Source organism: Myodes glareolus, chromosome 16 (assembly GCF_982192425.1).
Source record: "Myodes glareolus chromosome 16, mMyoGla1.1, whole genome shotgun sequence".
Taxonomy (NCBI): Eukaryota; Metazoa; Chordata; class Mammalia; order Rodentia; family Cricetidae; genus Myodes; species Myodes glareolus.
In genome coordinates, this window is record NC_142041.1 from 38,878,738 (window position 1) to 38,906,438 (window position 27,701).

Below are 27,701 nucleotides of genomic sequence, written 5' to 3' on the forward strand. Positions count from 1 at the left end.
TAAAGTGGATAGATTATTTTTAATTAGATCTAGATGAGAATGTTGTGGACTTCCTTCCTTGTAAATAACGGAGCACATTTGTCTGTCTTATAGTGTGGCATGCTCCTTCGTAAGGGCAATGGAACCTAAGCTGCTTCTAACTTAAAAGATGTGGATAATTCATGTTGGCTAAATTAAAGGAAATATGATATGTCTTAATAGTCTCAAGGCATTTTTTGGGCAGTATTTATGCCGTAACTTCATTTTATTTGATGTCAAAATAACATATTTTTAACTGACTTAATTTAACAAGAAGAGTAATCCTAGGTAGAAGTCATATAAATTATCTCTATTTGTAGACCCTGTGTAAATAAACACACAATGTTGTATAACAAAATATAGCACTCAAAAAGTAAATGTTATTTGCTTATTTGATGTAATGTTATTTTTTTTTATTTTATTTTGAAATGTATAAAAAGACAAGATCTTCTGAGTAAATTGGGTGCATGGGGACCTTGGGAGAGTGTTGAAGAGGGGAGTGGAGAGGCAGGGAGTGAAGCAAAGAAAATTGTAGAGTTCAGTAAATATAAAAAAAGATCAATCATATCTGCAGAGGAAAGTTGCCTAATTGCAAATTCAATGTTCCTTGACTCAAGATAACCTTCCTAATCTGGACACCCACACAATCTGGTCTGTGTTCATTCACATGACATTAATTTACACATGCTGGGCAATTACAAACCACTCCTGCTACCACAATCAGGCCATTTTCATAGCGGTGGCTCCAACAGCTGATTGCATATGCTGTGCCCCTTGCAGTGTACACAATAATTTATTCTTCCTATTGTGGTCTGAGGACAGAAGAAATGCTCCATATGCAAATCCTTTTCCTGCAACTGCACTGGGCAGTCAATTACATGGCTCAAATGCATTATTTTATATTATTTTATTTTTTTTGAGACAGGGATTCTCTGTAGCTTTGGTGCCTGTCCTGGAACTAGCTCTTGTAGACCAGGCTGGCTTCATACTCACAGAGATCTGCCTACCTCTGCCTCTCTGTAATGTTATTTTTTAATAAAATTCTATTTTAGCTTTATTTGGTAGAAAGTACAGAATTTACACAAAAACTAGGAAGTATAATTATTACTAAAAGAAAATTCTGCATTTTTGTGCACTCAATTTTATAGTTAAAAGTTGCGATAGCAATTTGTTTTAAAAACTTAGGTAAAGATTAATAGTGTATTGAACTGTGGGTGTTCATTGGTATAGTACTCTATGAGCACTGTTTTCAAGGGTCTTACATCTCTCCTGTGTAAGAGCAGTAAATAGACAAGAAAGCAATCGAGGAGGTCAAACCTGCCAAGATTCTGGCCAAAATGGGGCAGGCTATCTCTAGATTACAGTCCTTACTGAGAGCCATTAGCAGTGTGTAGCTAGTGAAAGGGGACAAGGGAGAAGTGCTGACCTAATCCCAGGCTGCAGTGACCAGCCTCACACTCATACACACAGAGGCAGCACTCACTGGACTCTGGGTTTGTTAGTTTCTTAAGAATGGGGAAATTGGGGAAGGGAAATGAGGATAGTCATGGTCATATTTCAGTGTATACTGATAGAAAATTCTCAAGAGTTAAGGAACTTTCTATGGGTTTTTATATTAAAGGACTTGAAGGCTGAAATACGAGATGGAGAACACGGTTATCACACACATCATATGTATACTCCCTAGAAGACAGAGAAGCCTATGATTAGAGTTCAGAGCCTGGTTGCCTGAGAAGTAATGCCCCCTGAGGGTAGAGATTGCCTGTGATGTCCATGTGCTTTTTCTTGTGAATGTAAAATTGAGAAGTCAGATGATAAATAAGCTACTTGTATATGGTGAAGATACTTGAAAACTTAGGGAGAGTTGTTCCAGCCAGTTTCCAAGCTGGATAAAGTGAAATGTGGGTTCCCAGTCTTGGACATTATTCTATTAGTCTAACCTATAACTACTTCTCTTTACTGTTTCTTTTAGTTTCATAATTTACATTTTCCTGTTGCTATATAGGAGAGCAAATTTAAAACTGGAGCTTTCGTATTAGTTGAAAATGACAACTTAACTGACAAATATGAAAATTTCTTTTAATAGCCTTTGACATGTGTGGCATTGATTGTACAGTATGTGTTCTATACAGTGGGTAGGAGGGGTGAACAACAAACATTGTGTGGTCCCTGCACTAAAGAAGCTGTTTAATGGAGAGCTATCTAAGGGTGTAGTCATTAGATTACTTTTGAAGCTGAAGACTGAGTTTGTAGTCTCAGTGTTCCCAGATCTTTAAATAACCAGATCTTGAGCTACTCAAGTCATACTTCCTTTTGGTGTCAGTATCTTGTTAAGCAGCAACACCCTGCTCTGGGACAGACTCCAGAGAGATTCCCATACCTGGGGATCCTGGGTCCCTCTGATGTGTGCAGTGATACTATTCTCCTTTTCTTTTATTAAGCAGGTAGAACTAATTATTTTGTTTTTTCCTTCTTGTTCTTAAGTGTGGTTCACTGAGATCTCTGTCTCTGTATATGGATATGTCCTTGTTAAACATCTTTTTTTTTCTTGAAATAGATTGCTTTTGTAGTATTTATGTTAAATATTTGAAACTTGTTATTTGCTGTCCCATATGAGGAAAATGTTTAAAATTGCTCTTAAGCCGGACTTATTATTTTGGCTACATGAGAAAAGTGGTCATGTCATCTGCACCTTGGAACTTTCCAGTACGTCTTAGACCCCACTTAGGGATTTGTGTTCACAAACATGTTAGTTCTCCACTTCTCATATACACTTCTTGTTCATTTTTTCTTTTGCTTGACATAAGATTTGAGTTTAAAATCATGTTCTGTAGAGAATACGGGGATAGATTGAATGATAGTCCTGAGGACATTCTTGTCAATGTGAGTTTATAGACAAGAAATTAACTATTTCCTGGTGGTAATAGCACTGTTTCTGGTAGATGTCAGACTTATGGGGCTATGAGAAAGGAATTTTCATCTGACTTCTCTTGAAATAATGAGCTTTTCTTGAATTCTTGGCATAGGTGGTAGAAATTCTTGGCAGCATTAGCTTACATCTAGTTTTTAGTTGAGTTATTTCTTTAGAATAAACATGTAAGGTTTTGGGTTCCCGCCCCCCCCCCCCCCCTTTTTGCTTCCTTGTGCCTTGCTTTCTCTCTAATCATCATCTTTGCACTTCTCTGGGAGGGCGAGTGTGAAAGAATGCAAGAAAGTTCACCTACAGGACAGTATTCACCCAACTGGCTAAATATTCTATAAACCCACATTGTAGAACCATGAAGTTATTAAATGTCCACGAACCAGAGGAAAGATGTCAGTAAAAGAAAGGAAAGTGCTGTCAGTAAAGGAATGTATGTGTTTTGAGTACATAAAAAGTGCTTGTGCACAGAAAAATGTAAGAAAAGTATATTAATTACGTTTCTATCTTGATTAAGATAATTTAAAAAAACTCTTTGTAGTCTGTGTGGGTGTTGGCATGGGAATGACAGGGCATGATGTGGAAGTGTGCCTGTCAGATATGCTGATATATTTAGTTTACAGAAGTGGAATTGAATCTGAAAATCTACATATTTTAGACATGGGAATTGTGGCACAGATCTATAATCCCAACACTGGGGTTGAGGCAGGAGGATTGCAAATTCAGTCTAAGTTATTCTCTGTCTTTAAAAAAAAAATCAAAAATTGCAACAAAGAGTCTACACATTTTAAATTTGGTAGGGACTGATTATTTAGGAAAAAAAAATATGGCAACATGTGCCCTCTGGAAACAGTTCATGAAATTCCTTCTTTCCTGACACTAGAGATTGCTGATTTAGAAATATTTGCTAGTTGTGTGATTTTTATGTTTCTTCAGGTATAATAACAAGTTTGGCCATTAAAATTCTTGTCTGTATGAAACATAATTTTATTTTGGTAAGCAAACTGTTGAAGCTATTTAAATATAATTAGTACTAATATATTAAATATAATTGGTAAGCATGAAGTACTGCTCAGTGTTCTGTATGCTTATTAGCAACACAGAAACATATGAAAACAAAAATATTATTTCCATTCTGAAATTATATTTTTGTTTTAAATTCAGCATAGCATAAAGAGGTCACCTCCTGACAAATCAGGGATATGAAATATCTCTATTTGTTATTAAAACTTAGCATCTAGCTAACAACTACAAGAAGTACATTTGAGCAAGATTGTGTTCCATAAAAGCCTGGAAACCTGAGTTTAATCCCTAGAACCTCTGAAAAAGTGAAAGAAGAGAAGCAATACCAGCCGTGCACAGCATAGGAGCCCCCAGCAACAGTAATAGTAATAATAATAATATCTTTTAATTGTAGTTTTTTTATGTATTTTGAGGCTACCAGCTGTTTTGGTTGGCATATTGTATTTACACATACAAGTGTGGGGTGTGTGTGTGTGTGTGTGTGTGTGTGTGTGTGTGTGTGTATGAATAAATATGTACACTAAAGCATGCATTTTAGGAGGAGCTAATTTGATGGACGTGATTTCATTGGGGAAATAATCATACATTTGGTGCCACTGAGCTTTCAACAGGAATCAAAAATTCTAAAAGAAACAATGAATTTCAAATAAATCAGATTTTCAAAAGATACAGACTTTTAAAAACATGAACAAATAAAAACCAATGTTAGCACTATAGGACCTCAGTATGCTTCAACCTGTGGGGTCTGGGATGAGGACAGACTGAATTGAAGCCTGTTTTGAAGTCTTGATTCTGCCAATAAACTTATAATTTTGAGTAGTTTAAACCCCCTTTTGTAACCCTAGTCAGCAAATCTGAGGTCTGAATTGTCTCTAAATGTATTTGAGCACAGACCACATCTGCCATCATGTGATGGATCACAGAGAGACATGGGACATTAAAGATGTCACTGCACTGGGTAATGATGCGCAGGCAGTGTGGATAAGATGTGGAACAAAATGTTATGTTCAGATTTGGGTTCCAGAACCAATATCTTAACTGTATCTATGTAAATAATTTTAAAAATCCAAAAGGTGATGCATATATGGTTCCAAACAATTTTGCTTTAAGTGACACCCAGCCTGTGGTAGTATCTCTCCAGCAAGCTCCTGTGTTGATTTTCCGTGCTAATTCTTAGGAAACTGGCCCCCCAAAAGAGTTTGCTCACATTGCTGTTATTAACATGTTATGGAAAAGTTAAAAAAAAAACTTTGCAGTTTGTCTGACTGACGTTTGCCATCTTGAATGTATATTAATTATTTGAAATTAACAAAACATAAAAATAATTAAAATAACAAGAGTTTACGTCTTTGATGTCCGTCTGATAAAGTTTTTTTTTTTGATTTATGGGTCTAGTTCTTAATTGTCATAAGCAAGTTACGTCTTTTCCATAAGATGCTATACTTTCTGTCTAGTGATAAAATTAGAATTAAATAATATACATGAAATGTCTGATATTGTGTTTAACTTATTGTAGATATTTTAAAATATTGATTGTATAATTATATATCTTTTAGTCGCCGTTTTTGTTGGCCTGTGTAAATAGGGTCTCTTACAGACAGATTTGCTGCAGTGTCTCTGACAGGAGCAATGGAAGATCACTCACTGAACTAGGGTACTGACAGGTGCTCCTCAGACTAGTGGGGGATTACAGTGTCTGACCACCGTGTAAGCTTCAGCCAAAGCGCAGCTACTAATTTCATACTTATTTAAAAAGGCTGAGTAATTAAGAGCACTTAATGCTCCTATAAGGGACTTGGGTTTGCTTTCTAGCCCACAGGATAACTCTATCCATAACTCTATCCATAATTTTAGTTCCATGAAATTGGGTTCCTTCTTCTGGTCTCCTGACACGAGGCACACATTAAGTGCATGTAGGTGCTCACAAAACAAAAACAAAATCACTTTAAGGTCTTTAAAATTATCACTAAATCACAAAAATGGCAGTTATGTTTATTCTGTTTTGTTTTATAATCTAGCCTGTCCTAGAACTTCCGCTCTTCTTGCCCTATGCCTCCTGAGCGCTGGGATTTGTCAGCAAACACCACCATGCCCTGCCTCTTATTAATGCTTCCTAGCCCAGTTTCATATAATGGAACCTCTCAAATGAATTGTCAGACAGCTTTCATTCATCCTGACCATGGATGAAGCCTAGAATCACACCTTCCTCCATGTAAACACAGCACACTGCACACTCCCTTTTGCTCGCCTTGTATTTGATGGGCTGTGAGATGATCTACAGAGAGAAGCACTTACGAGGATGCTAATGATCTCATCTCATTTATATCACGGGGAATTGAATCTTCCTATCCTGTTTTGTGGCAAATTCTAGAAGTCTTTGGTTAATTCTGAGGTGTGTGTGTGTGTGTGTGTGTGTGTGTGTGTGTGTGTGTGTGTAAAGATTATATGTTTTTAAATGATTCAGGTTGCCTTTATCAAGATTGTATGAATTTCTAGAGAAGCTTTGAAATGGAATATGTTTGTATGAAAAGCCGCAGGAGAGATGTGTGATCTTATTTTTAATGTGATAAAGCTTATACAATGTTTTGGATTATTTCTTTCCTTAGGATGAGTAGACATTTAGTTTATTAGTCAATAGCCAATACATTCTCCATGTCTGTCTTCTGGTTCTCGTAGTAATTTAAATAGTAAAAATGCACTGGTTTTCTTTTTTTGGGTAATGAGTGGATCCAATTTAATGGATAAAGGATGTTTATGATTGACACTTATTTACTGAGCATTCATACTTTCCTGAACATAGTTGGTATACTATGTTCTTTAATATTCTTCCAGAATACTATATTTACTTTTATTAGTTAAAAAGAAAGGATATTTTTAAAACACTAGCTAAGTTATTATATCAATTATAATTTGATGGTATATAAGTTAATATCATTTTGCTGATAAAGATTTGTGTTATTAAATGAAAAAGTCAAATATGTTCTTCTATCTGTATATCCTAAAGCCACTTCATGGTCTATTTCTGTTTTCTTATTTTTTATAGATTTCAGAAGTTGATTGCAAAGATGCATTAGAAATGATCTGTAATTTAGAATCTGAGGGTGATGAGAAAAACGCCCTTGTTTTGTGTACTGCCTTTCTCTCCCGGCAGCTCCAGCAAGGAGATATGTACTGCGCCTGGTGAGTTGCTTAAACATGAAAACAAAGGTCAGGTAGGATGGTGTGCACCTTTAATCCCATTACTCTGAGGGCAAAGGGAAGCAATCTCTCAGAGTTCCAGTCAAGGCCACATAGTGGGGCCCTATCTACAAAAGAGACAAAAACAATGAAAAGAAAACAAAGTAGATTTTAAGAATTCACATTATTTGGAAGTTTTTAAAGACCCTTTTCTCTTATCAAGACAAACAATGTATTTTCAGGTATTACAATCCGTGCAAACTGATTATCAAATAGTTCATGCTTTAGTTTTTGAGACTCTGTGTTAAAGACAGTACAGCTAATTATAAGGATTACTTTGTCAGAAGCTGCTCAACCTCAGATTCAAATACATTTTTATCTGCATATTGTTTATTTTGAGCGACTTAACACTAATATATGGAAATGTCGTTTATTTACTCCATAGCTGTCGAGGTCATTCCTCTTTACGAGTTGTTCTCTTTTAGTGCATGCTTCCTGGTGTGGGACCGTCCCAGAACTTGTTACAGTATCCCTTTGGGAGGCTGAAGCTTATATTGGCTTCTGTTAACTTAAAAAGTACTTGATTCCAGCCTTAGATTGGTGCTGAGTCTAACTATTGTTTTTACTCAGTGGCATTAATAGTCTTTAAAGAATATTTGGCTTACAGCATCCTAGCATTTAAGAATATTTTTTAGGGAATACATGGCGTGTGGATGAATATAGAATAGGCAAGGTACATAAATGACTATATAACCAAGTACAGTCAAGTTCTTAGTTGCTAGGCTTTCTTAAGCAGTTGATTCTTGTTGTGAATAGAAATTAAATATTTAATACAGCGGAGCTTGCGCTAAAAGTCCATTGATGACTATAGTGTGTTTATCAAGGATAAGCACATTTTGGGAGCGTGAGATAATATGAAAGTCAGTGACAACTAGAGAATCATTGTGAGGTTGGTTTAAGAAGACATCAGAGTGAATTTTTTTATGATACACAGATGTAATCTGTTATCAATTCTGAAGGTCAACATGAAGACCTTCATGTTTAAAAGATAGTTTGAAATACACACTTGGGAATTGTTTGGAAAATGCATAGAGAGAATAATATACCAGGAAGAAGGAATTACAGAGCTTAGACCAACACTAGAGGTTATGTATATGGCATGAGGTGATAGAAATGTAAAAGAAATATAGTTATCAGTTTCAAGTATAATAAAAAGTTAAGGAGGACCTTTGGGTCAGTGGTAACAATGTATTCAAGTAGAAAGGTGGTGAAATGGGAATAATGGCAGACACCATTTTTATGCACAGTAACCTAATGCTTAGAGAGAGGATGCATCCTAAGAAATGTGTGGTTTTGAGCAGGCAGCAGTGGTACACCCCACTAGGATGAATGATGTTACAGATCAGTTAAGCTGTATGTGGCCTACAGTTAATTGCAATGTGTTACAGAATTCACAACTTTTGAAATTCACAAAATTTGAGGTTCAAATTTTACAAGAGTCAAAATAGGGGAGACTTTAAAAGAACGGGAAAGGTGAATATGACCAAATTTGCAGGCAGATCTTGAAGTCCTCAATAGATTTTAGTGAGCAGTGAAGAGGACAGAGTTTTAAGGAGCTGGAAACTCAGGAAAACATTAGCAGAGGCTAGTGTTGAGAACAGTTGCTGAAAATGTTAACATGCAAGGAAGTAAATGAAGGACAGAGAAGTTGATGTAGTGGGCATGTTTATCATTTTATTTTCTGTTATTACATTTAAATAAGCTTAAATTTTAATTTCATTTTTAAAATTTCCTTTTTTTAACCTTTATGCCACAAACGCATGTTTTCCTTCTGGGGTCTGTGTCATCGTTGGTTCTTCCATTCATTCTTCTGGATACATTTTAATTTAGAAGATCCATGCTTTATGGGGTTATGGTGGTAAGGATCTAGCACTGAGGTACACCACTAATCCTAGATATTTTATGTTCTTAATCTTTGTTAGAGATTATGCACACTTTGTATTTTTATATTATGTAGTTAAATGTCCAAGTGTGACTCCAAAGGTTCTCATGATATAACCTTTTTAAGTGTTAGGTGTTTTCGTACTAAAAGAGTACTACTTTGAGATTGAAAAATACTATCAAAAAAGTGAAAAACTGCGTCTGATTTTTATTTGGTCTTCAGAAATTCAGGGTGTAGACTTACCTGTATTTAGGAATACAAAGTAAGTTTTAATTTCAGATGTAATGGCTGGACTGACATCTCCATGATTATTGCAATAACTCCTTCTGCTTATTTTTCAAACTTTTGTTTTTTTAAGGGAACTCACCCTGTTCTGGAGTAAACTGCAGCAGAGGGTAGAACCATCAGTTCAAGTGTACCTTGAGAGGTGTCGTCAGCTGTCCTTGTTAACGAAGACTGTATATCACATTTTCTTCCTGATTAAAGTCATTAATTCAGAGGTAAGAATAATCAAGGTATCATTCCTTAATTTAAATTGTGTAAATTATCTTTAATAAGATCTTAATATAGTGGTCTTTTGTTTATGTGTTAACAAATAGAACTTGCCTGAAGATCAGCATGCAGAGCTAAGCCACTAGAAACCAGAGAGTGGTGGCACACACCTTTAATCGCTGCACTCGGGAGACTGCGGCAGAGGGACCTCTGTTAGTTCAAGTCTACCCTGGGCTACAAGAGATCGAATCTGTCTAAAAGAGAAACAGAGCTCACACAAAGGTCATCCCAGCACGTAGGATCCCACACCTTTAATCCCAGCTCTAGGGAGGTGGAGGCGGGAGTGATTATGGCTCGGTGAAAGAGGAATGTAAGGTGGAAGGAGACAGGCTCGGTACAGTGTGGGGTTTGGTGGAGACAGATGGAGTCTGGAGATGCAGTCTGAGGACAGGATCACCCCTTTGGTCTGAACATTGAAAGAGGTAAAAAACACTCTAGTGGCTGGTTTCTCTGCTTCTCTGAATCAACATTAGCCCCTATATTTGACTCTGTTTTTGTTATTAATACCAGTTAGAATTTGTGCTGCATCTTAACTTTTTTATTTTGACACTTCCTTCAGTGATTTTTTTTTAAAATTTCATTTTAGTGCTTTGGGCCTTGATTTTTCTTATTAATCCTTTGAAATATTTGATCCAGAGAATCCTAAAATGCCAGGGTCTAGCCTCAGCTCAAGTTCTGGTCCTGAGGCAGAGAAGGGGCATGGGCACAAGGAAAACTTCTGAGCACTAAGTGGGTTGCACTCCGGTAGCCCCGAATAGCTCGGGATGTCTTTATTTACACTTAAACAGAGTTTTTCTTACCAGGGTTACACTCTGATCTTCAGGCAATCTTCATTTGATAGATCATAAAAGTATCACTATAAGCACACAAGTGAAAGGATGGATGGAAATTTATCTAGTAGTACAAATAATGTAAGTGTGAATAAATCTATAAAAAAGACACAAAATAATAAAGCATGGATAATACTTTGCCTTTGCTGTGAAGAGACACCATGACCACAGCAACTTTGTTTTCCCTCAAAAATTATTTATTTATTTAACGTACACTGGTGTTTTGCCTGTATATATTCTATGTGATGGTGTTGGATATACCCCGAAACTGGAGTTATAGACCGTTGTGAGCTGTCATGTGGGTGCTGGGAATTGATCTAAGGATTCTGGAAGAGCAGCCAGTTCTCTTAACTGGTGAGTCCCTGACCACAGCAACCCTTGTAAAGGGAAACATTTAATTACAGTTCACAGGTTTAGTCCATCATCATGGTAGGACTTGGCTGCATGCAGTCAGACATGGTGCTGGAGAAGTAATTGAGAGTCCTCTATCTTGAGGCAACAGGAAGTGCTCTGAGACACTAGCTGGTATCTTGAGCATATATGAGACTCTAAGCCAACCTCCTCAGTTCCATTCCTCCTCCAACAAAGCAACACCTACTGCAACAAAGCCTAGTATTACCACTGCCATTGAGCTTATGGAGGCCAATACTCTCAAAATACGGATTTGAGGATGATACTATTTAAATGACCAGATTTAAAACAACTCAGAACTGTTGGAAATGCAGAAACCTAGCGAATAAAATGTAAAAACATCATAGGCAGAGTGCAGAGGTGAGCAAGTAAAGAACCTGGTAAACAGATGCACGTTTGAGCGCACACACTACCAGAGGTCAGAGTCTTGTCGCTGAGCTTGACTCCTAGCCTTGTGCTCTGATTTTCTTAGGGTGACCTGTAGAGGAATTGAGCTCTTTTCTGGTTAAAGTATACAGAAGACATCTTCTAAGGTATTACCATTGCATAGATCCCAGAAATGCAGCATGACAATGGGTTATTCTAATTGTGTACAAATTCTTTTGAGAGGTGAAATAAAAAATAAAGCCCACTACTTTAAAAAAAATGTCTTTTATTGCCTGTTTTAGGTCAGTAAGTCTTAAATATATTTTTATATTTATTTTGTCCTGAAATAATATTTTTCAGTAGTGAAAGCTAATCATATCTTTTTACTTTCTAGCTCTTCATCTCTATGTCAGCCTTTCTAAACTCATTTTATATAATATGGTACCACAGTCAAAAATAAACTGAAACAGGGCAATAAGTTTCCTAGGATATTAGTGTAGTGTTAATAGTCATCTTGTGTTACTACTTAACATCTCACTTAGTCTGCAGTGTAGCAGGAACTGGGAACCAGAAGTCAGCTTAGCCTAGGTATCAGTCTTACCTTACTACTGACTACCTTGATCAGCTTAACCACTCTACGGTTCATGTCTCAATTAAAGGGATAGTGCAAAAGGACTGTCCACCTTGTCCTTTCTCCTTCCATGTTAGTCCAGGTTGCTGGGCCTCATGTTGGGAAAAGTTGCACTAGAGCTTCTCTCTGATAGATGACTGCCATATTTTATGTGCCCAGTGGTTGGTCCTTCATAGTTACACCACATAGATAGTAGAATGCTCTCACGTCTTAAACAGTTTTGTTGGTAGTATGTTTTGATTCATCGAGACAGGATCTCATATAGCCCAGGTTGGCCTGGGACTTGATATACAGGAGCTCTGGATCATCCTGTCTCTACCTCCCAAGTGTTTGGATTGGAGATGTGCTCCATATCCAGAAGGGCAGTTTCATGAATAAGTTTTATTCATGTGATATAGTTTCCCTCATATTCCTCATATAGACGTGAGCATCATAGCCCTGCCCTTAAAGATTCCATGATCTGTTGATGGAGGCTGATACACGAGTGACTGCAGTGTCCACCCCAGGCCTTCCTGCTGCAGTGTGATGCTGAGACCTCTGGTGCAGCGATAACCAGTGGCTTATAGAGCAGCTGCTCTGTGACAACACCAGGGAGCTGTCAACCCACTTCCTGTGCTAATACTCAGGTAGTCTACACCGAGGGAGGGAAGACAGTTCATACTCACAGGAAAAACATAAGAAGAGAATGGAATATTTGAGAAACTATGGGTAGCTGCTTATTTAGGGTTTCTGTGGCTGTGGGAAAATGCCATTACACAAGCAGCTTAGATAGGCTTGTTTTATACTTGCTTGGTTTATACTTGCTTATCACAGCCCATCATAGGAAGGCAGGGCAGGAACTTAAATAGATGTCATGGAGGAGTGTTGCTGACTTGGTTTGTTCAACCTGCTCTTAGAGCTTGCAGGACCACAAGCCCAAAAGTGACAGTTCCAGCAATGAGTTGGGCCCTCCCATATCAATCATCAATCGTGAAAATGTATAACAAACTTGGCCACAGGCTGATTGACTGGGGTTATTTTCTTAATTGAGGCTCTTTTTCCCAAAATGATCCTATCATTTTGATCAAATTGTATCAAATTGATATAAAACTAGTCAGCACAGTAGCCTGCCTAGCTTGCTTGAGTTATAAGATGCTTGGTTAGTGGGTATCGCACTAATAACAAAAATCCCAGAGTCAGATACTGGGGTTCAACCCAGAAAAACAACAAAAAAGGAGCCAAGCCACTAGCGAAGTCTTAACTCTACCAAGGCTAGGCGACCACAAACTAATCAACCAGGCTCTCCTCTCATTTTATATTCCTTCAAGTGCTTGGATTAAGGGTGTATGACTCCCTAGTACTGGGGATTAAAGGTGTAGGCCACTACCACCTGAATTTATTTCTGCATTTATCTTGTGTAGCCCACAGTGGCCTTGAACTCACAGAGATCCCCCTGACTCTCCCAAATCCTAGGATTAAAGGTGTGTATCAACCATTGCCTGACCTCTAGTGGTATTAGCTTTGCTCTGGTCTTCAGGCAAGATTTATTTATCAGAATACAAATACTATACTAGTACAAGCAGAAAAGACAAATAAGGCCAGAACAGATAAAAGCGGAGGCCAAACTATGAGAACCTTTTTGTATTCGTGGTAGGCTTAAATTTGCTCTGAAATACACAGGTTAGCCATTTACAGAATTTTAAACCTGGCTAAGGCATGTTCACTGTGGATGGGTAAGGAAGTGCTGAATGGAATCTCATATGGTGCTCTAAAGTCAATGTGAAAGTTAGGCGGTTAGGTCTGAGGTGCGTGCCAGACAGAGAGGAGAGGGGAAGGGGGAAAGACTGCTAAAGGAATCATCAGAACAAAACAGTCTGCCTCTGTTGGAACCTTGCAGGTACTGTTTGTTAAGTTTAAAGAGACAGATCTAAAATTGTCTTCTACATTGCATACTTCTTAGGTTTATACTCCTAAGACTTCAAAATTCAAGTTGTACTGCCAGTAGTCACCAATATTCAGATTTAAGAGGATTCTTAAAAATTAACCACTCATTTAATTTCATTTTATTATAGGAAATGTGTGCGAATTCAAACTCAATGTTTTAAAATAAAATATACCTGTTACGTAACCAGTTTATGATTTGAGTGTTGCCTGTTGCTTAGTTTTCCAGTAAACACAATGAAAACACTTAAGTTTGGTAAGATTCTTTCTGTGTGTGTGGCATTATTTGTATAGATTTTACATGTAGCTGCAACATAAAAATACTTTTAAAACAAGCCTGTTGCTATGCTATGTGTCTCGGTGAACAAATGCAGTCTCATCGTTTGTAAGTCTGATCTAGAAGGATCATGAAGTCAGACCCAGCCTGGGCCTTTAACCCCAGCACTCTGGAGGAAGAGGCAGGTAGATCTCTCTGATTTCAAGGCCAGCCTAGTCTGCAGGACAGTCAGGGCTACACAGAAAAAAAACCATTTGTGGTCAGTGGGTTGAAGCGAGTTCTTGCTCAGCGGGGGCATCGCTGGGACTCTTCTCTGCAGTAGCTCTGCCTGTACTTTGTCTTTTGCTTAGAGACAGAGTTGACACTCACACTAGAAAAGTCATTTCCTCAAGAGAGACTCTTTTATCGTACGTTCTCCGACTCTGCGTCCTTTCTTAAATTCATTCACTCCCACATCATATTGTGAGTTCTCTAAATATCACAAGGCCTTTCTAGAATTTTCACTCTCTCCAGCCCTTTGACCTACTGTATAAAGGGGATCTGAAAAGTCAAAAAAGTGAAATAATTCCTATGTTTGCTTATATCAGACGAATCTCTGATTAACCTTCTCTGGTTCTTGCTTGTTTCACAGACTGAAGGGGCTGGACTTGCTACTTGCATAGAATTATGTGTGAAAGCTCTTCGCTTGGAATCTACAGAAAATACTGAAGTGAAAATATCAGTTTGCAAGACCATTTCCTGTTTGTTGCCTGATGATCTGGAAGTGAAACGTGCTTGTCAACTGAGTGAATTTCTTATTGAGCCCACAGTAGACGCATATTATGCTGTGGAGATGTTGTACAACCAGCCGGACCAGAAATATGATGAAGAGAATCTTCCTATACCAAATTCTCTACGCTGTGAGCTCTTACTTGTTTTGAAAACTCAGTGGCCCTTTGATCCAGAATTTTGGGATTGGAAAACCTTAAAACGACAGTGTCTTGCACTAATGGGAGAAGAGGCGTCTATTGTGTCTTCAATTGATGAACTCAATGACTGTGAAGTGTATGAAAAGGTAGATTACCAGGATGAAAGCAGAGAAGCATCTGTGAATGGGGTTTCTTGTGGACTTGGCACCAATTCTGGCCTCCTGATGGATTCTGGTGATGATAAGCAACAGAAGGACCTAAAACAGTTGAAGGACAGGGGGTTCATATCTGCTAGGTTTAGGAATTGGCAAGCCTACATGCAGTATTGTGTGCTATGTGACAAAGAATTCCTTGGGCACAGAATAGTACGGCATGCTCAAAAACATTACAAAGATGGGATTTACAGCTGTCCCATATGCGCAAAGAATTTTAATTCTAAAGAAACTTTTGTCCCTCATGTCACACTGCATGTTAAACAGTCTAGTAAAGAGAGACTAGCAGCCATGAAACCATTAAGAAGATTGGGAAGGCCTCCTAAGATCACAGCCACCCATGAAAGTCAAAAGGCTAACACTAATAATGTGGCCAAACAGGAACAACGGCCCATAAAAAAGAATAGTCTTTATTCAACAGATTTCATCGTGTTTAATGACAATGATGGTTCAGACGATGAGAACGATGACAAAGATAAATCATATGAGCCAGAGGCGATCCCTGTCCAGAAGCCAGTACCCGTTAATGAATTTAATTGCCCTGTAACTTTTTGTAAAAAGGGCTTTAAGTACTTCAAAAATTTAATTGCTCATGTAAAAGGTCATAAGGATAATGAAGATGCCAAACGCTTTCTTGAAATGCAGAGCAAAAAGGTCATTTGCCAGTACTGTAGACGGCACTTTGTGAGCGTCACTCATCTCAATGATCATTTACAAATGCACTGTGGCAGTAAGCCGTACATCTGTATACAGATGAAGTGTAAGGCTGGCTTTAATAGCTATGCAGAGCTGTTAGCCCACCGAAAGGAGCATCAAGTCTTTAGAGCAAAGTGCTTATTTCCAAAATGTGGCAGAATTTTTTCCCAAGCTTACTTACTGTATGACCATGAAGCCCAGCATTATAATACCTACACTTGTAAGGTCACAGGTTGTGGTAAGGTCTACCGTTCTCAGAGTGAGATGGAGAAGCACGTGGATGATCACAGTGCTCCTGGAAATGTGCTGCCTTCTGAAGAGCAGCTCAGTTTGTCTGGAAATGATGTGAGTCGGAGCACAGAAGGGAGCACTGGGGGAGAAAGAGCAGAGCTTCCTTCAGAGAAGAATAGCACTGAAAAGAGCTTAGGAGCAGGAAGAGGTGACGGCTGGGATAAAAGCCAAGCGGGCCAGCGCTCTGCCTCTGAACTCAGGCAAGCTAACATACCATTGTCAAATGGTCTGGAAAACCCTGATAATACTGCTGTTCTTCAGACCAATGAAGTGGCCGTGTCCATCAAGGTGTCCCTCAACCATGGCACTGAGGGTGACTTTGGCAAGCAAGAAAACCTAACCACAGAAGGCGCTGGTGAGCCACTGGTGACAGATTTGTGTAAGCCGGGTGAAGGTGCTGCTGTCGGTTTGTGTCATCCATGTCTCCAAGAGAAGAAACGGCATGAGCACCTGAGTGAAGCCCATGTGACTCACAATTCTTTAGCAAATTCTGAATCGCTGAAGATGGGAGACCTTAACCCACAGAACTTAGAAAGACAGGTGAACACGCTGATGACCTTCTCTCTACAGAGTCAGGCGGGACTGCTGGACAGCTCACAGACTTCCAAGTTTGACTGTGGAGGTGATGGGAAGACATCGCCCAGCCTTTACGATTTACCTCTGAAGACACTGGAAAGCATTGCGTTTGCCCCATCGCAGCTCAGCCTGAGCAGTTCTCTGGGAACTCCCTCAGTACCTCCAAAAGCTCCAGCTCAGAAATTCAGCTGCCAGGTCGAGGGGTGCACTCGAACATATAACTCCTCCCAGAGTATTGGGAAGCACATGAAAACAGCACACCCTGACCAATATGCTGCTTTTAAAATGCAGCGCAAAACTAAAAAAGGTCAGACAGCTAACAACTTAAGTACACCAAATCATGGAAAGTGTGTTTATTTTTTGCCATCCCAAGTGAGCAGCTCTAATCATGCTTTTTTTACACCACAGACCAAAGCCAATGGGAATCCTGCCTGTTCAGCCCAGTTGCAGCATGTCTCGCCTTCCATTTTTCCAGCTCATTTAGCAAATGTATCAACTCCATTGTTACCCTCAGTGGAAAGTGTCCTAAGTCCAAACCTACCTTCTCAGGATAAGCATGGACAAGATGGTATATTGTGTTCACAAATGGAAAATTTGTCTAGTACTACCTTGCCAGCTCAAATGGAAGATCTAACCAAAACAGTTCTGCCTTTGAACATTGACAGCGGCTCAGATCCTTTCCTTCCTTTACCCACAGAAAACAGCTCTCTCTTCCCTTCACCAGCAAACAGTGAGAATAATTCTGTTTTTTCCCAACTGGAAAATAGTACAAATCACTATCCCTCGCAGATGGAAGGAAACATGGATTCCTCTTTTCTAAAAGGAGGCAGTAGTGAGAATGGGGTTTTTTCTTCCCAAGCGAGTGTTTCAGACGACAGCAGCAGTGCCAGCGCACAGCAGTCGGCATCTAAGAAGGCGAAGAAGGATCGTGGTCGAGGCCCAAATGGGAAGGAAAGAAAACCCAAGCACAACAAAAGGGCTAAGTGGCCTGCAATTATCAGAGATGGGAAATTTATCTGTAGCAGGTGTTACAGGGCTTTCACGAACCCTAGGTCCCTGGGTGGACACCTGTCTAAACGGGACTACTGCAAACCACTGGATGGAGCAGAAATTGCACAGGAACTTTTACAGAACAACAAACAGCCTTCCCTTCTGGCCAGCATGATTCTCTCTACAAGTGCAGTAAATATGCAACAGCCACACCAATCTACCTTTAATCCAGAAACTTGTTTTAAAGATCCATCCTTCCTGCAGCTTCTTTCTGTGGAAAATCGCTCATCATTTTTACCAAGTGCATTTCCTAGATGTGATGTGAGTAACTTTAATACCAGTGTTAGTCAGGAAGGCAGTGAAATTATTAAGCAGGCTTTAGAAACTGCTGGCATTCCCAGCACGTTTGAGAGTGCTGAAATGCTTTCTCAGGTTGTTCCTATAGGCAGTGTCACAGATGGAGCACAAGGAAGTTCAGCAGGAATGCCAGGCACAGCGGTGACACCCTTGTTACAGTCTGTTTGCCACCCAGACAGTTCACCAACTGACCAGAATAGAACACCAAATTCCAAAACTTCCACCATCAAGGAATGTAACAACTTGCCTATCTTTCCCACAAATGATTCACTGCTAAAGACTATTGAAAATGGTTTGTGCACTGATTCATTCACTAGTTCTACTGAGCCGTCGCAAAATTTTACCAGCAATAGCACACATATTTCTGTAATAAGCGGGCCTCAAAATTCAAGATCCAGTCCTTTGAATAAAGAAGGAAACAGTGCATCTAAGAGAAGAAAAAAGGCTGCTCCTCCAGTCATTGTACCCAGTGCTTCCCAGAATGCGGCATCAACTGACTTGACAGTGGGACTTACAGCAGAGAACCTTAAGGTTCCCGATACCAACATTTGTTCAGAAATAATTTCAAATTGTCAACCTCGGGTTTTGGTGGAAAATCTCTCACAGAAATTAAATAACATTGACAATCATTTGTTTATAACTGATGTAAAAGAGAACTTTAAAGCTGGTCTTGACCCACACACAGCGTTAACCCCTTTAACATTAAAAACAGAAAATGGTGATTCTCGAATGATGGCTTTGAGTTCATGCACATCAGTGGATTGTGATTTGCAGGTTTCTGAAGACAATGTCATACAGAACTTTGAAAAGACTCTTGAAATTATTAAAACTGCTATGAATTCTCAAATACTTGAGGTAAAAAGTGGATCTCAGGGTACTGGTGAGACACCACAGGATGCTCAGATAAATTACAGCATTCCGCTTCCTTCAGAAAGCCCAACCCAAGACAACAAGTTACCTGATTCTTCTCAGTGTTCCTCTTTCCTAACTGTAGTGCCAACAAAAAGTAACGTTCCTCAGTCTGAAGCATTACACAAGGAGGATCAAATACAGGACATTTTAGAAGGTTTGCAAAACTTAAAATTAGAAACTGACCTCTCCACTCCTGCTTCCCAGTGTATGCTAATAAACACATCAGTAACACTGCCCCCTACGCCTACTAAATCAACTCCAAATATTACAGTCCAGCCAGTTTCCGAAATGATACATATCCAGCTTAATGACAGAGTTAATAAGCCATTTGTGTGTCAAAACCAAGACTGTAACTACAGTGCCATGACAAAGGATGCCCTGTTCAAACACTATGGTAAAATCCATCAGTATACTCAAGAAATGATTCTTGAGATTAAGAAGAATCAGTTAAAATTTGCTCCATTTAAATGTGTAGTACCTACATGTACCAAAACATTTACAAGAAATTCTAATCTCCGGGCACACTGTCAGTTGGTGCATCATTTTACAACAGAAGAAATGGTAAAGTTAAAAATAAAAAGACCATATGGAAGAAAATCTCAGAGTGAAAATTTGTCAGTGCCACAAATTACTCAAGTGAAAAAACAGCCACTCGTAGCAGAGGAGGTAAAAACTGATTTACAGCCTGCGGTAGCGTTGCCAGCAGGGACAGATGATGCCCTTGGCAATGTAGCAGTAATCCCAGAAAAACAACTTACAGAAAAAAAAAGTCCTGAGAAACCAGAAAGTTCCTCACAACCTCTCACAGTCACTGTCGAACAATATAATACAAATCTCACAAACCTGAAAGCCAAAGGAAGGAAAAATAAGAGGCATAGAAAAGAAAAGGAAGAAAAAAAAGAGAAGAACCCAGTCTCCCAGTCTGTTGAGTTTCCAGCAAGATACAGTCCCTATAGACCTTACTGCTGTGTTCACCAGGGATGCTTTGCTGCATTTACAATACAGCAAAACTTGATTCTTCATTACCAGGCTGTACATAAATCAAATCTTCCTACATTTTCTGCAGAGATTGAAGAGGAAAGTGAAGCTGGCAGAGAAAGTGAAGAAACTGAAACAAAACAATCAATGAGAGAATTTCGCTGCCAGGTGAGTGACTGTTCTAGAATTTTCCAAGCGATCACTGGCCTGATACAGCACTACATGAAACTTCATGAAATGACCCCTGAGGAAATTGAAGGCATGACTGCTGCTGTGGATGTTGGCAGATTTCCATGTGATCAGTTGGAGTGTAAATCTTTTTTTACAACATATCTGGGCTATGTTGTTCATCTTGAGGTAGACCATGGGATTGGAACAAGGACAGGTAAATCAGAAGAAGACGGCATATACAAGTGTGACTGTGAAGGCTGTGACCGGATATATGCAACTCGGTCTAATCTCCTCCGACACATCTTTAATAAGCATAATGACAAACATAAGGCTCATTTGATTCGGCCAAGAAAATTAACTGGTCAGGAAAATATATCAAGTAAAGCAAACCAAGAAAAATCAAAGCCTAAACATCGGCTATCAAAACACAGCAGATCTGGAAAAGAAGGAATAAAAATGCCTAAGACCAAGCGAAAGAAAAAAAGTAATTTTGAAAACAAGAGTGCAAAAGTTGTGCAGATTGAAGAAAATAAGCCTTATTCTCTAAAACGTGGAAAGCACGTATATTCCATAAAGGCTAGAAACGACGCCTTGTCAGAGTGTACGAGCAAATTTGTAACGCAGTACCCGTGTATGATAAAGGGGTGCACTTCTGTTGTTACAAGTGAAAGCAATATCATTAGACATTATAAGTGCCATAAATTGTCCAAAGCATTTACATCACAACATCGCAATATTCTTATTGTATTCAAGCGGTATGGCAACCCACAAGGAAAGGAAGCTTCTCAGCAAGAGGATTGTAAAGACGATACAAAAGATCCTGATGCATTTGTGTTAGAGAAAAACGATAATTCAAAAGCAGCTTCCGTTTCACAGGAAGAAAGTATAAAAGGTGAGAAAGATGAAATGGATGAGCTAACAGAACTCTTTATTACAAAATTAATAAATGAAGATAGCACAAATGTAGAAACTCAAGTTAATACTACTTTAAAGGTAAATAATGGTTTTCAGGAAAGTAATTCCTGCCCATCAGAAAAACAAAAGGCAGGTAATTTGAAGAGAGTTAATAAGGAAAAAGGCATTGTGCAAAATAAAAAAAGAAAGGTTGATAAAACTGAGCCAGAATTACCATTGGAGGTAAATACTGCACAGAAGGACGAAGAGACTGCTGTGGCTGTTCAAACCACGGAGGAGCATCCTGCCTCCTTTGACTGGAGCTCCTTCAAGCCGATGGGATTTGAAGTGTCGTTTCTTAAGTTTCTTGAAGAGTCTGCAGTGAAGCAGAAGAAAAACACTGACAGAGACCATTCACACAGTGGGAGTAAGAGAGGATCCCATTCAAATTCAAGAAGAAATGTTGATAAGACCACTGTGGCTGGTGGGAATCACACGTGTTCTTGTAAAGAAAGTGATCTCTTTGTACGGTTTGCCAATCCCTCCAAGCTTCCGTGCAGTGAGAATGTAAAGATTGTTTTAGACAAGACTCTTAAAGATTGCACTGAGCTTGTCCTAAAACAGCTTCAGGAAATGAAACCTACTGTGAGCCTAAAAAAGCTTGAAGTGCTATCAAATGCTCCAGACAGGACTGTTTTGAGAGACGTCAGCATAGGTAGAGCCACGGGCAGAGGGCAGGACTGAGAGCAGACTCGTGTACTATAAATGCGTATCATTTGTAGTTTATTTTAACTAGAAAGCCATCAAGCATGCTATAATTGTGAGCTTTTTAATTTGTTGACATGAATTAACCTAGCTTTAAAAAAAATGAGGAGAAAAAAAAAAGCCATGACACCTGTCATGTAGAACTTTATTTTATCCCTATGGGACTCGGGCAAAATCAGTACTTCAGTCATTGTAAATAATTGAGTTAAGCCTCAGATATCTGTCACCTGTTGTCCTTTCCATGAACTCTACTGATTATCTGTGGGGTTGGTGTCTTCTCAGCAGATCACCACTCGTGTATAGCAGTACTCTTTATCTGTAGATAGTTTTTTGTATATATTTATTATTGTAAATCATTTGCTGCCACCAGCAGTCTGTAAGTCTAAATAAGTAAATGATACATTTATATTTGCAATTTTAATTTTATCGAAGTGATCAAGTTTTTAAACTTATTGTTTTAAATTAAGAACTTTTTGAACTAAAACTAGAAACTGCCATAGGTTTGGTTGTTTTTTTTTTAACATAAAACATTTACAAGATGATGTCAGGCTGGTTCGCACGGTAGGCACATTGCAACACTCGGCTTTGGGAACTTGCCATCCTCCTTTCCTGGATGGTGTTCATGTGAAATCAGAGCAGATTCTTCAGTAGTTTCATATAGCTGCAGATTTTTTTCCTTTTTCCATTGCTTCTAATTGGATAGTTATTTTGAGTCCATGAAATGTAATGGAAATGTGAATAAAGACTTTACTACATTGAAGATTTTCAACATTGGTATTTTAAAGTATCCTTTGTCAATGTGATAGAAACTAGTAGTGGAGCAGTGTAAATACTCAAGGTGGTGGTTTGTGAAGTAGCCCAGTATTGCCTTAAATAAAATCACATTTCAGTTCTTCTTTTGTATGTGATCTTATAAAGATTTTTTTCTTCCCATTTTCTGAGTTTTATGGATGGTGTATAGCTTTAAACTGTATAAACTTTTGTGGAAAGAATTTTTTAGACATTTTATAAATTTTAAAATTGGTATCATCAAAGTGAGCCCATCTTGTGTTTATAAAATGCAAGAATCCTTAACATTTATAGTTGCATAGATGAGACACTTTCTATAAGGAAGTCATATGTTTTGATTTTACTATTTATAGGCATTGGGTTGTGCAGATTTGTCTGTATTTTTCACATTATCTAATGATACTGTTTTCATTAGATTAGTCTTCATGAACAGTATTAATCATGATTGATTTTTTTATCGTTCCATATCTAATTGTAGCTTAGCTTCATTCACCAGACCTGTGCTGCGAGGTAGGAGTTGCTTTTCGAGCACTGACGGCCTCGTCGGACGCACAGGTGGAGTCGGTACTGGAAGCAAGCAGCCTTTGGATATTTACTTTCATTTCTGTTTGCCCTAATAGCATTGTTGTTTTGTTTTCTTTTGTTTGACATACCGTAATGCCGTTCCATTCACGGTGTTAGCCTGAGCTGTGGTGTTGTAGTCACATGGATGTGTGTCCCTGTACAGCATCAGACTTGCAGGAGAGAGAAATCACTTCCCTGAAATTGCTGGGACTCTGAATAAGCAAGCGTGGTGAAGGAATGAACTTCATTTCTTTTGGAAATGTTAAAGGTTTTATTATGAAAACATTATAGTTTTATGTGGGGACCCAGTGAGTTCTGTTGAGTAGTTGGTTTTACCTTAAGTTTCTTTTCAGTATGCCTAAAACTTGACACATTAAAATGTTACCATTTGGTAAGCCCACTGTTATTTATTAATGTTAAAATAAAGGTGGTTTTCATCGTTGATTTATATTTTTTCAACAACTGAATAATTTTTTTTCTTCATGGGATATTTCCATACACTTTTCTTAGGAACACTCCTAACTCGTACGGAATCTTAGCAAAACTCTGAGAAGATGTGGTAGCAGAGAGATTCATTGCCACCCTTGTTAGTCCTCACTGCCAGGTGAGAATGCCAGTGCAGAGCCATGGCCCACACATGTAATTCTCGTACTCAGAATTGCCTCAAATCCCAGAAAGGGTAGAGACAATATGGAAGGGAATGCCTACATAGTGGGCATTTTCTCTCCTTAGTAGAACATTGGCCATAGACGTCCCTTCAGTCGTTCTGTATTTCCAGGGAAAAGGCTTGCCAATAGTGAGTGGCATTTATTTCTTTATAGGTAGTGAATGTAAAGTAATTGTGAGAGTGAGCTTTAGTGTCAAGCATGACGTGATCAAACGAGAATGAACCTACAGAATAGCGTGCTGGGAAAGCTGATACGGAATATAACGTTTCAGTATTAAATAACAAAGTGGTTTTTTTTTTTTCTCAATCTGCTCTTTTTAAATTCAAGACAGGGTTTCTCTGTGTAGCCCTGGCTGTCCTGGAATTCATTTTGTAGAAAAAGCTAGGTTGAACTCAACAGAGATCCACTGGTCTCTGCCTCTGAATGCTGGGATTAAAGGTGTGCACTACCACACTGAGTTTCACTATGTTCTTAAAATATCTTCTTCCTACAACTTACATTTTACCCAAGTTTTCATCATTAAAGACTGGAGGGTTTTTTTTTCTTTTTTTTAAATCCCAAGAGTTTAATAGTACAGTTTAGAACTTTATTATTCAAAATAGCCCCCTTTCCCTAGTTAAACTTAACAGTTCTGGAAACTTTTTAGCAGTGTTAAATTCAGTTACATTTTAAAAGGCTAGGCAAATAAATGTTTTATTAATGAAGAAAAAGGTGGTTATTGAGTGCATATAAGTTGAACAACTAACCAAGTACACATTTTAGGCAATTGAAATTGTTCAGTGAATAGGCTGGCTAAATTGCAGATTCACAGGAAGGCATGTGCCTTGTTTAGAAAAATTGATGGAGACAGGAAATACAACATAGTGAGTTCGGAGAGAAACTAGTGTTTAGGAAGGTACTGGAGAGCATGTAGTCCAAGCTGTCTCTGCAGTCATGGGTTGTGAGCTGTGACCAGAGACGATTTCCTCTGAAAGGAGAGTGGTCCTTAGCATATTAGACTTTTCCAGGCTTAGCTGTGTCCCACTGTACTGATGTCAGGGACAGGCTGAGTGCTGCTGTCTTCACTGTTGGTATATTGTTTATTCGTGTGCACGAGGTCCTGAGCTCCATCCCCAGCATGGCCAAAAAGGAGGGGGCACTTTCTGTTAAGCTCAGAAGTGATCTGCTGTGCACCATCTCAGCTGTATATAGGTGGTAATTTTTCTGATGGACCTGCCATTCTATTTTATTGGTCCTTATGCCGTATTGGTTGTTAATGATTTGAATATTCTGTATTCAGTAACACTTATTGAATATTGACTAGTGCATTTTACCAAAATCCACTCCTGTCAAAACCCCTGCTGAGCTTTACAGTGTTCCACTCCTGCTCATTGGTGTGACAGGTTCCTTGTCCTTCGGTTCTAAGCTCACATCTCCCTCTGCAGGTCACTCCACGGGTCACAGAACTTTAGGCTAACGTTTCCCATCATGTTTTCTTTTCCTAGGTTCATTCTTCCTCCTCCTCCTCCTCTTCCTCCTCCTCCTCTTCCTCCTCCTCCTCCTTCTTCCTCTTCTTCCTCCTCCTTTTCTTCCTCTCTCCTCTTTCTCCCTTTTTTTCGAGACAGTATCTCTGTAACTTTGGAGCCTGTCCTGGAACTAGTTCTTGTAGACTAGGTTGGCCTCGAACCCACAGAGATCCACCTGCCTCCGCCTCCCGAGTGCTGGGATTAAAGGTGTGCACCACCCAGCACCTAGGTTCTTTTTTTAAATAAAAACTTACAGGTGGGCCCTAGTAGCTGGTTGGTATTCATGCAAATAAAGATAGGGAGAGAGGTTTATCCAATTAGAACAACTTTGTGGCCTACCATAATTCATTTTGTTGCATAGGCCATTTCACACTTTGCATTTACTACAAATTTAAGTTTACTCCAAACCCACATAAAAATTACTCTTTTCAGAACCACCTTCAGCACCCTTGCGCACTTCCTTTGTGGTTTCATACCTGCTGGTTCTTTTTCTGCCATTATTTCCTCGCTCCCTTGAGACCATTTGGTAGGAATGATAACAACTTGAACTCCTCCCCCCACCCCTTGAGACAGGGTTTCTCTGTGTAGCACTGCCTGTCCTAGAACTTGTTTTGTAGACAGGGTTGGCTTCGAACTCAGAGGTCTCCCTGCCACTGCCTTCTGGGTGTTGGGATTAAAGGTGCACCACCCCTGTTCAGCTTTCACATTTTTGTATTAGTTTTTGGCTGTTCCATCTCTGGTTTCCAGTACTTGGCCTCTGTGTCATAGAGAGAGAGAGAGAGAGAGAGAGAGAGAGAGAGAGAGAGAGAGAGAGAGAGTGTTTCTGTGTGTCTGTTCTATGGCAGTCTATATTACCATCTCTGGTTTCCAGTACTTGGCCTCTGGGTCATTGGTGAGTGTGTGTTCTTGTCCATTCTATGGGGTCCATATTATCAGTATACTGCAAGGAGGAAACTTAACATCATTCCAGGTTAATGCACGGGTATCTATTGTAGGGCTAAGCATCATATACCCAGACCATTTATCACCTCATCTTTGATCTTTTCTCCCAGTATTCCTTATTTAGGAAGGTGAAATCTCTGCCCATGCTTATCAAACCTAAGTTCTTTGATGCATCTAGATAACGGTCAAAGTTGTGGTCATTTCTGCCTCCTACATAGAAAGGTCTTTCTGCTTCTGTTCATGGACTAACCCACAGCACCATCACCTTACCTGGGACATTGTTCCCTTGGTTTTCTTCTTGAATGTCTCCTTCAGCACTCATCAGCTAGGTCTTTTGGAAAATGGAATGTTGAAGTAAAACCTGTATTTTCACAGTGAACTTTGGAATATTTATTTGGAGTTTATACTGTAAAGTTATAAGCACATCCTGTTACTCTTTGCCTATTCTGGTTATATTGATTTAAACCCATAGTTATTTAGTGCTGCAGCACTTGGGTTTCCTTCATGTCCTCTTGAGTTACTGCTTTTTCTTCTTTATGAGGTCAGAGTTAAGTTACAGAGTTAGTATTCTCAAAGGCGTGATGCTGATTATTGAGACAAAATGAAATGATGATGCCCTGAAGTCTACACTGAGCAAACGGAAAGCTTCCTTAAAGAAGAAATCAGGGCACAAAAGAATCGGAGCTAATTCTTGACCAAGAGAAAATGCATTTTAAAAGTGTCTGATAGGAGAAGCTGTTGAGAAAATGGTGGAGAGCTGGTAAAGATCAGGTGTAAACAAGACAAGGTAAGCAAGGGCTAGTTCATCTGGTGTCTTAGACCCACATGTGTTGGATGTTGCCATAACTGTTGAGTTGGCATATATGGTTGGAGCCAAGGAATGAGATTCTTGGGGTTTTAAATTTTCCATAGTAAGTAATACAGTGGATAATTGAAGTCTTGGTAGAATGATTGTCCTGGTCATTTAGGAAAGAAAATACTGGTTAGAATGGTACTGGAAAAAGTGATCTAGAATAATTGATGGTATTTGATTATTGTGGATTATGGGGAAGGAGGGAGATGCAGTCAGGGGGTTGCTTTTTATAAAGGTTATGGCACTCATCAGTAGGAAGAACTGGACCAGAAGTTGTACAGAATGGATGTTTGTGAAGAGAAGAGTGTATATAGAAAAAGATTCAGAGCTGGGTGGGCAATGAGGAGCTCCAAAGTTTAAAATAAGAAATTATAATTATTTAGTTTTAGAAAGCAGTTGGAATGGGTCACTGGAGGGTATTATGCATTCCTGTCCAAGTTCTTTTTTTTTAATTTTTTTAACTTTATTTTATGTGCATTGGTATGAAGGTGTCAGATCCCCCAGAACTGGATTTTCAGACAGTTGTGAGCTGCCATGTGGGTGCTGGGAATTGAACCCAGGTC

General features: G+C 38.9%; 1 protein-coding gene across 2 annotated transcripts in view; it reads left to right on the top strand.

Moving 5' to 3' along the window:
- The window catches only part of Znf292 (zinc finger protein 292), a 74,359-nt gene extending 50,741 nt beyond the window's left edge, over nucleotides 1-23,618 (top strand). For both annotated transcript variants that reach the window (XM_085677254.2, XM_087897195.1), the window contains 3 exons: nucleotides 7,005-7,141; nucleotides 9,439-9,580; nucleotides 14,699-23,618. In XM_085677254.2, the coding sequence (XP_085533380.2) occupies nucleotides 7,005-7,141; nucleotides 9,439-9,580; nucleotides 14,699-21,796 (7,377 nt within the window). In that variant the 3' untranslated portion in view covers nucleotides 21,797-23,618. The remainder of the gene's footprint in view (nucleotides 1-7,004; nucleotides 7,142-9,438; nucleotides 9,581-14,698) is intronic.
- Nucleotides 23,619-27,701: the final 4,083 nt, after the last annotated feature.